Source organism: Phalaenopsis equestris, unplaced genomic scaffold (assembly GCF_001263595.1).
Source record: "Phalaenopsis equestris unplaced genomic scaffold, ASM126359v1 Scaffold212195, whole genome shotgun sequence".
NCBI classification, from domain to species: Eukaryota; Viridiplantae; Streptophyta; class Magnoliopsida; order Asparagales; family Orchidaceae; genus Phalaenopsis; species Phalaenopsis equestris.
In genome coordinates this window covers 176,279-186,915 of record NW_018231140.1, presented here as the reverse complement: position 1 = coordinate 186,915, position 10,637 = coordinate 176,279, and the positions used below count along the sequence as shown (strand labels likewise).

The 10,637-nt window shown below is 34.6% G+C and overlaps 1 protein-coding gene across 3 annotated transcripts in view; it reads left to right on the top strand.

Annotated features, from left to right (window-relative positions):
- The first annotated feature begins 4,646 nt into the window (after positions 1-4,646).
- The window catches only part of LOC110036883 (protein OS-9 homolog), a 55,973-nt gene continuing 49,982 nt past the window's right edge, over positions 4,647-10,637 (top strand). For 2 of the 3 annotated variants that reach the window (XM_020741437.1, XM_020741436.1), the window contains exon 1: positions 4,647-4,884. In XM_020741437.1, coding sequence (XP_020597096.1) covers positions 4,800-4,884 — 85 coding nt within the window. In that variant the 5' untranslated portion in view covers positions 4,647-4,799. The remainder of the gene's footprint in view (positions 4,885-10,637) is intronic. The other variant, XM_020741438.1, reaches the window with a different exon arrangement.

Sequence of the window (10,637 nt, the reverse complement as noted above, 5' to 3'; positions counted from 1 at the left end):
ACGGATGTCATAACTTTCTTTAGTTTATTTGATCGAGCCTCACCCTCAATTCTTATGTTCATCCTTCGGGATAGATACAGGATTTGAGGTAAAGCGCTCTTTCATCTAAACTATGAAAATTATGGGGTCAGTTTGACTTCATCCTTTTCAAAACTAAAATTTTTAAAAAACGTCCTTCCAAAGCGGGCAACGGGATTTCAATTCTGATGACCGACAGCTTCTTACGGGCAAACCCCACACCAAAAATAGTGCCGACATACACCAACTCTAGATTTCGTTTCAATGTACAAATTGTGTATAGTGTTGGCGGTTAGAGGTGGTAAGCCCAAATTATTCACAGGTTTCCTCATATGATGATCACTTCTCTTTTTGAGGAATCTGTGAATAATTTGGATTCCCTTGGATTCATACACCAACTCTTAAGAAATTGTCCAAAAATTAAGCACGAAATGTTGCTGAATCCCTTGGAAACTGAATCCAAGGGATCATCATATAAGGAAACCCGTCATTCTCTAACGCCTTTGATGTATGATTCATTTTCTCTTTGCTCCTCCTACTGCTTGCATCACAGAACAGAAGGACTGCTCCCACTACTGGAGTAGGAGAACCCGGTCTTCGTATATAGGACTTGACCGGGTAAGATGCGGAACTTTCCGGGTGTTTATCGCGTCTTTCCGGGTATATCCGCTTTGGATTCCTTGCTAAAGGAATGCTTGCTGTCAGCTTTCAGTCAAGTGTCTTTGAATGCGAATGTCCATATCTAACTCATTCAGTATATGGGGACCTAAAAATTTTATGTGAGGAGAAGCTTGAGGAGATGTCTAATAAAAAATTGGCTTCACTTGAATCAACTTGAAGAAAAAGAATTTATTATATTTTCTAAACTTGTATCTAAGTATTAATACCTTTACTAATAAAGTTTTCATGAAATTATTTTCCATATGGATATTCTAAGTATCTTTGATATGATAAATCACAATTTTTCTTGAAATGAATATAGATTTAGAAATATTAAACTTAATTACTAGGTGTTTTTATGCTTTTAGTTTCACCCTAAGTTGTTAAAAGTTTTTCTTAAGTTATATCATTACATTTATTAAACCAAATTATAGAAGTTTATAAGTTAATCTCTACCATAAGTCATATTTTTAGGTAGTAAAAGAGTCACTTGAGGACAAATAACATTAAGTTTGGAGGATTTTGATACACCAAAATAATATGTATTTGATACACCAAAATAATATGGATACACCAAAATAATATGTAATTTTATGTATTCATTTTATGTTTAAATTTGGTGATATTGCACTTTAAAGAAGGGTATTTTTAAGTTTTGTTGTAGGTATATCGATTTTAGACAATTGGAGCAAAAAGTAGCAAAAAGGACGAAATTTGGAGTCAAAATGGAGCATTTCATCATCCTGGCGTCAGGGGCGCCATTTTCCAGAGAGCTAGCACCAGAGGCATCAAAAACTGTCCCTAGAGGCGGCATTTTATAGATAAACGACGCTAGAAGCACCAGAATTGGCGCCAAAGGCGCCAGAGTCCAGAGAATAACACAAACTTCAATAAATTGGCACCAAAGGCGGCAGAGCTATCACCAGAAGTGCCAGAGATGAACTAAGAGAGAGTAAGGCAGTTAATGACTATTTTTGAGCAATTTTTGAAGGCTCAAATCAATTCAAACACCTCATAGAGTGATTCAATGCATCTAAACATTTTAGAAAGACTCTTGAATGAAGGGACTTGTCTCTTGGTGTGAAGAAGTATGCCTTTTGGGGAAAAAATGAGGGAATTTTGAATTATTTTTTAAATGAAGGCTGACCCTAATTAAAAAAGAGAGAAGTCTGGAGAAGAAATGGGGGTGAGAGGTTTGAAGAGAAGAGGCTAGCGTGAGATAGGATTTTAGAGAAGAAAGGGGGCAAGAGGTATGAAGGGAAGGGGTTAGCGTGAGTGAGAAGTCTTGGGAGAAGAGAGGATTTTTTTTCAAGAGTTGTAAGAGGAGAGGAAAGGTGAGAGATTTCTTCTTATTTACATTTCGAAGAGAGAATTGAGTGTGATTGTAAAGAGAGAAAGTGCTTCAAGGGAACTTCAAGGGATTTACTTAAGAGCGTAAGTTGTGTTCTTTCCTTTCTTTGTTTTGTAAACTTATTTTTTATATAAAATCTATGTTTTGTCGTATCCTTCTCATGAATTCTGAGTAGTTTTATAAAAAATTAATTTGTTATGTAAGGTCTTAAATGTCAATAAATTGTGATCTTCATTTATTTTTTGATCTGATCAATTGAAATGTTAAAATTTATTGAGAAACATAAGATCTGAAATAGTTATGCTTTTTGCAATAAAATAAGAGTCACATTCAATTTCAAGGTTGAGAACGTAGTCCATGGGGTTGCGTGCAAATAAATAGGGAAATATATTTTGATGGGTGTAGAATTAGAAATTTTAAGACGACAGATTAAAATCCTCAATTTGGTCCAGTTGCTTGGAAACTAAAGCGAGATTATTAGCCATGAGAGGAAGGAGAAGTGAGAGCTCTGGAGTGGCAGTCAGTATTCTCTCAACCTAACCACAGATTTAGGGACTAAACTCTGGATTAGTCAATGTTATTTATGTACTCTCATTCATCTCTGCTTGTTCACAACCAAGCCACCCATGCTCACTCGGTTCTAGGTACTGACAAACCTTTTGATTAAGAGGTTCTCAAGCTTAATAAATGTCTTGACTAAACCATTGGCCAATAAGAATACCAGCGAAAACTACACCTAAGAGATTGCTCATAAATTGTCTAAATAATATAACATTACCACCCAACATTATAATAGTTTGCTCAAAATTATGCTAAAGGTTGCCATGGATCTAGATATGTTTAGGTTACTAAGTAGAGAAAGGAAATAAGGAATGTGGTGAGTGATGACCTGATATAATTTCCATGAAAAAGTGTGTGATAGGCAAGTAGGACAACCTTTTTGCTAGCATTTCACTCGTGATCTAAATCTTATTAAATTTGTCTTATTCACATATTTAGTTAATCAAAGGGGGTTAGAATGAGATTTAAGATGATGGTAAGTTTGTTTTATTAATTATGATCTTCTTAAAAGATTTAGGTTAAATCTTATTCAAATCTTGCTACCAAATAACCCCTAGAATGTTCTTATGATTTTTTTTAATTTTTAATAACATAATCTACATACATACCACACACAAATTTAATACCAAAGTTTTGATATTTACTTATAAAACATTTTAGTGTCAAAATAACCTTAAAATATATCTATGTAAAGATGTGTTTTACTAAAAAAAAATATCATTAGTGTTTTTTTTAATATGATGTTAAAAATTTAAATATTATACAACGAAATATTAAATTATAGATATTAAATTTATAAATAGATAAGATTTGTAGGATATTTATCAAAATCACCTGAATATTTTACCCATCGCTTCACCAAATCAAGGTTTCCCTATTCTAGCAGCTATAATTTACTTGTTTGTGGCCCTAAATATTTAACTCACTTAAATTTCTCTTGGAGGGACTCTTTGACAATGGATTTAGACCAGGATTTAACTTAGATTTTGGCTAAATCTTGCGAGATGACCAATTTGGACAAAATAAATCCACCGCTCTGATAAATCTAAATTTCACAGATTTCAGGCTTAAATCCCAAATTTGCTAAATTTTGTGAATAATCGAATTTATTTAATCTGGGACAAGCGAAGAGGAAGAATAACGTGAATACGATTACCTTCCTCAATGATTTCTAGAAGTAGTGGAGCGAAAGGATGAGAAAGATGGGAGTTTCGGTGGTCTTTATACGTCATGATCCCATCATTACCTTCCCATCAGGCTCTAATTGCGCTTTATCACGATGGTTCATTCACGAATGCAAGGGTTTTGGGCCATTGACTGTGAGGGGGAGGGTTATAAGTATGTTTTAGGGTTGAGAGGGCAAGTTTGGGTTAAAATTGGGAGATAGGAAGGAGTAGGTGAGGGTCTCCAACAAAGAGGGAAGAACGAGATAGGTTTGTGGTTCTAAGTTATTTTTATTTAGGTTAAATTTGTTAATTTAATTAATAAATAATTAATTTATTTAGTATCAAGTTCATTTTAATTAGAGAAATTTATATGTAATTATTTAATAGCTAAGTAACGAAAAAAATACATTTTTAAAATTTAAATTATTTAATAAAATTTTAAATAATTCTTAATTTAGATAATTAATTAATAATAATTTATTCATTAAAAAATAAGTAGCTTAACAAAAAAATGTAATAATTAACTTGTCTAGTTAATATTTAATTATTAACTAATATAATAAAGAATTAAAATTAAATTCGATTTAATTAAGTTTAATAAATAATTTATTTCGCCATAATAGAATAATTAAAATTTAATTATAGTTTTTTTCCTAATAAATATAATAACTTTTAAAATGTTAATAGAACTTACAAAACTATTTGATATAATTTAACTAAATCTATTTAATTCGTTATCAGATAAATTTTTAGATTTAAGCTTGCTGAATTTATTAAACAACAATTTCTAGAATTTATTAAATTCTACTAACTTCTAAACCTACAAGACCGAAAAATTTGCCTAGGCAGCCCTGCGTGCGATTTTAAGGTCATAGGGAGGGTATAAGAGGGGTGTTATAATCTAATGTAATACTTATTATGCCGAGATCATCGGAAATAGGAGATTGAAGGCATTATGGATCGGCAAGCAACTACTTGGGAATCCTAAGGTGCTCCACCGGCGAGCGGTGGAGAACGTAGGAAGCCATTTGCTCTCATCGAAGATGGTTTACATGATTCCGTTCTTCTTACTTTGGATTTATATTTTTTGTTCTGCATCGGCTGAGGGAATCTTCGTATCCGCTTCCGGTAGCCTTCTTTATCTAATTTTTAGCACAAAAACCTGTTGCACATATTCCTTTTGTTCAATGTTGTAGTTCTTAGTTTTTAGTTTTCCTTTTTTTTTCGTTTTTCATAATTGAAGCTAAGTTGTGGGAATACATTAGGTTGATGATATGAAGTCGATGGAAATGGCTCCTGCATACTGCAACCGGCGTTTCTGAACCTGTTCCATTTTGCCTTTTGGCCAAATGATTATTGCTAGTAAAATATTTTGCTATCGTAAGGAGTTAAGTTTTAACACCTAGGGCTATTTGGTTCGCCTATATCTGCTATATAAGATTATGTCAATAGCTAAGGCCTTCTTTTTAGTTTATCGGTTTTTCGATTTATTGTTATATAGATAGTAGTGTTCTTTATATAACAATGTTATTCAATTAACACAGTGTTGAATCCAAGTTTGTCTTGTAGGCCACACCCAAAGAATAAAGCATAAAACGGGAGAGAGAAACAAAAAGAGAAAAAGGGGGGTATGAACATTAGTGAACATTAACTTATGGTGAATTTGGGGTAGCTTTTAGTTGCAGCAAGGCGGGAGAATGCGAAAATGTGCATTTTGAAATGACAATGCAACAACTTTTTGGGAAAAACATATGTAAACGCGGATCGCAGGTTTGATTCTGTGCTCCGCATTTTGTTCATTACACATTACCATGGGTGCCCCTTCCTTCTCGTGCTTCTCTCACATGCCCTTTTTATGTTGTGTTTTTCTCATCTCTCTAGTGCCCTATCTCTCTTCTCTCTCCCTTATCTCCGGTGGTTGGTTCTGGTGCCATAAATTCTCATCTTCTTCTTTCATTCCTCCCTTCTATGATTTTCGGACAGAAGAGAGAAACAAAGAGCGAAAAAGTGGGGTATGAACATTAGTGAACATTAACTTATGGTGCATCTGAGGTAGCTTTTAGTTGCAGCACGGTAGGAGAATGCAAAAAGGTGCATTTTGAAATGACAATGCAACAGTTTTTGGGAAAAACATAGCAGGTCACAGGTTTGATTCCGTGTTTCACATTTTCTTCATTACACATTACCACGGGTGCCCTTTCTTGTGCTTCTCTCACATGCCCTTTTTATGTTGTGCTTCTGTTGTCTCTCTGGTGCCCTATCTCTCTTCTCTCTCCCTTATCTCCGGTGGTTGGTTCTGGTGGCATAAACTCTCAACTTCTTCCTTCATTCCTCCCTTCTCTCCGATTTCCGGCTCCTGTGGTACTCTCCCATATCTTCCTACGGTATCCTCTACCCAATACAATTACTGTTATTTTATAGTAATGTGTTTCATGGTCTGTCCTGTGTGGCTTGAGCTTTGCTATTTCTGGCTCTGCTTTATTTGTAGTTTCTGATATTTTTCCCATTACCCGTGTGATCTTTGCTCTGCGGTTTATGTTGGAATGGTTTGATTTGAGGAACTATTTAATTTCTGACATTTTCCTATTACCTATGTGGTCTTTGTTCTTTGCTCATTAGAAGGGTTCGGTTTGAGGCTTTTTGCAATTTTTGACATTCCCCCTTACCTTTCGATCTCTGATCAATGGGGTCTGTAGCCTATTTTTTGCGATTTGTCGCCCTCTAGAAAGAAATTTTATTTGTTATTTGCCCGATATGGCTTGCTTAGTAGGGGCTATATGCTCTATTTTGTTTTTGGCTCAATTCGGGTGGACTTGCAATGTGGTTTTGCTGCTCTATTTGTTGGTTTGGTTCGTGTTAGTGGTTTGCCCCTTTTATTGGATTTGGTGATAGTATGTTAGTTGTGGTTTGTTGGTGTGGTAGTGATGGTGTTGGTGGTTTATGTGAATATTGGTGGTAGTTTTTTTGTGACATGGTGGTGGCAGCGTGATAGCGATGTTGGTGGTTGTGATTTTTGTGGTGGATTTTTGGTGCTGTGATGGTGGTGTTAGTGGTTTGTTGGAAGTGATTTTGGTGGTTGTGGTTTTGGTGGTGATTTTTTGGTGCCATGTTGATGGTGTTGGCGGTGTGTGTGGATTATGATAGTAGTTTTTTTGTGATATCGTGGTGGTGTTGATGTTGGTGGTGATTTTTTGATGCCATGGTGGTGGTAGTGCTGGGAGTTTGTTGATGGTGTGTGTGGATGTTGGTGGTAGTTTTTTGGCTACATGGGGTTGGTTGTTGTTTCGGTGGTGGCTTTTCGTGCCATGATGGTGGTGGTGGTGGTGTTGTGGTTTGTTGGTTGTGTTTGTGGATGGTGGCGGTGGCGATGGCGGTGGCGTTGGTGATGATGTTTGTGCTGGTTGTGTTGGTGGTGGTTTTTTGGTGACATTGTAGTGGTGGTGTTGGCGGTGATACTTGTGGTGATGATGTATGGGTGTTGATGATGTGGTGGTGGGTTTGGGTTGATATTGATGATCTGGTGGTGATTTTGGGTTTGTATTGATGTTGTGGTGATGGTGGTGGTGTTTATAAGTGACGTGTTGATAGATTTTAGAAATTTCTTTTAGTTAGTTTTTTAAGTTATGCTATTTTAAACGACACTTTCTTTTTTCTCTGCCACACATTTATGTTGCTTTATTCTTTTTATGCCAGTATCATCATGGTTAAGACAAAAGAAATTGGTTCATCTGTCATGTGAGATAAAGATATGAAACTAATATTTTGCGATCTTCACCTTAAGGAAGTGGGATTGGAAAATATGTTAATCACCTATTTTAACAAATAAGAGTGACAAAATATAATAAAAAAGTTCAAAGAAAGCACAAAAAGAAAATATGGTTGGTTGCAATTGAAAAATTGGTGGGATCAGTTAAAAAAAAATTGAAAAATAAGAAAAGAGTTGAAGCGATGATTCACGGGATTGGGTTGTGATCCGATAAAGCGAACCATCGATACTTCAGAGGAATGGTGGGTCGAGAGATTGAATGTGAGAATTTATGAAACGTCCAGTCCTTTATCAATTTTTTTTGCAATTACATCAGCATATAAATCATTCATTAATGTGTCGGTCATGCCAAATGTCAAAAAATTTAGCATGGGCCTTGAGCTTGAAAAAAAGTTGGATCGTATGTTTGGTGGAGTTGTTGTCATGGGTGATCATGCTTGGGCCCCTAACGAGAGAGGGTTTGTTGGCATAGCCGAGCATGTGGATGCCGAGCAAAATGATTGTTCCAATGAATGCCCTAACCCTAACCTCAATGAAGTTGAATCTACTAGTCGATCTAAGCATCCTAAGGTTTAAAAAAAGAAAAAAATTATAGTTTTTATTAGAAATTAAATTTCACAGTTAGTTGTTTCATGCCCCAACGATTCTAGTACATTACAAGCAATTTCTATTCAGCAAGTAATGTGAATTTTTGAAGCAACTCCAGAAATTTATGAGAACATATTGCTGTACTTATTTTCTATGAAGTTGCTTGAAGAACCGGTCAAGAAAAAGTTCTTTATGTTGATGGCCCTTGACCATAGGGTGAATTACTTAAGCAATTTCCATGACAATTGGGATGCATGAATTTCATTTTATTTGTTGAACACCTTATGTTTGATTTTCATGGGAATATTATTCTGCTACTTTCAGTATGCTTAGGTTTTATTTCTTAGATATTTTATCTTTGATTTTGATGGGGACATTTTACGAACGCTACAACCTGTTCATTGCTTTTCGAAATTTCTTCATCATTATTTTTTGTTTAATGTCTGTTCTAGCTAATTCAATGTTATTTTTATGTGGTAGCTGCATAACAATGAATAACATGAATAGAGAAAATTGCAGAAGAAGAATTGTAGCTGCGTTATGCTTAATGTATGAGTACTATAACTTATATATTGCTCGTTGTCCATGCATGACATCCACATACATAGACGATAAGTAGGTTGATGAGTTGTTTACAGGGCACCCAACAATAACAATATGTTATGTATTACACAACTCATATTCATCGATCTGTCAGAAGAACTGCGTAGGAATTATGGACTCGATGACTCTTCCAGATGACTTTTAGAGAGGTGTTAGTTATAACCCACTACATTTTATTACAGAATGAATATATGAGAGTAGCCATGATGCAATTTGAACACTTATTTGAAACAATCAGTAGATAATTTTTAATTGGGTTGAATGCTCTGATCAGTTTATCATCATAAATTATCAAACTCAAGGATCCCACATTCTAAAGCATCCACATAGAGATTTCACAAGACTAATGTTATATGTCATATTTTAAGATAAATGCATGCGTTCATATTTTTCTGAATTTACTTGAACACATTAACTCAAATACCTTTATTAAATGTTTTAGGATTGTATTTGAGCGATTGATGAAACACTTGTGGATGCATGCATGTCGAATAATGAAAAGATCGCATATATCGAGGGATGTGGTTCACCCAAATAAAATGTAATGATTGTATGTGACTTTAACATGTGCTTTGTTTTTATTATGACCGCATGGGAATATAGTGCACATGACAGTCACATATTCAAATTTGCAAAGAGAACTTAGAAATATAACTTTTCGAAGGCACCTCCATATTTACTTGAATATTAATAAATGAATGATACTTTTAGTGCAATACGAATGATTATAATTATATCAGAGAAATATTAATTGGTTGATGTTGGATATCCTTTACAAAGAGGGTTTTTTAAACCATTTCCTGATATTAAATATCACATTTCTGATTTTGAAAGTGCTAGCAATGTTGCTCGTGGTAGGAAAAAATGTTTAACAAGAGACACTAATCCTTACGCAGTGTTGTTGGAATAATATTTGGAGTTTTGAAGAAAGAATAGGTTTTTCTGTGAGATATGCTGACATATTTGTTCAACAAACAAGTGCAAATATTAGTTGGTACAATGACTCTCTACAACTACATTCGGTGATATCCTGCACATAGTGACATTGACTTCAATAAGGAAGATGAAGGGCATTCAATGTCTCTGCTGAAGTATGTGAATATCACCTCTGACAATCACAGACTGAAAGTGATTTTCTTGAGTCTTTTACTTAGTATGAGAAATGTGTAGGGGAGATGATAGAGTTGAAAGAGCAAATTACAGATGTCATAGTTAGTAGATGAAATTATATTATATGTTTATTTTTTATTACTTTATATGCAATGTGTTGTGAAAACACTTAATATTTTTTGGAATGACGGTCTATGCAACGATTTACATGTTGAATCTCAATTTGGCAATACTTTTATTTCCAGTTCTTTTGCATGTATTTTTTTCCCCACATCGATGGCCTTCGAGGCTACCATGGGTATAATATTTAATGCAATTATTTATTGTATGTTTTATTTTTGATTTAGAAGTCTATGTTGAGATATTCAATTTTATGAGTTCTTCCGAATGACTTATATATTAGTATTGGTTCTTGACATATTATTCCTTCTAAAAACTTCTATCAAAGATGCATGGAAACCAGATTCATATTTTCTATGCCGCTTGTTTTGGATATCTAAATTTTCCAAAAATCCGCAGTATCAGATATCTGTTCCTGTCGGCGTTTAAAAAGGGGGGAGTTACGTTTTGGGGTCGCCCGTAAGAAGCTGTCGGTCGCCGGAATCGAAATCCCGTCGCCCGCTTCGGAAGGACTTTTTAATTTACATATATATATATAATTTTAGAAAAATACGAAATCAAACTGACCTCATATTTTTCACAGTTTAAATGAAAGAGCGCTCTACCTCAAATCCTGTATCTACCCCGAAGAATAAACACAAGACCTGAGGATGAAGCTAGATCAAATAAACTAAGAAAGATATGACATCCGTTT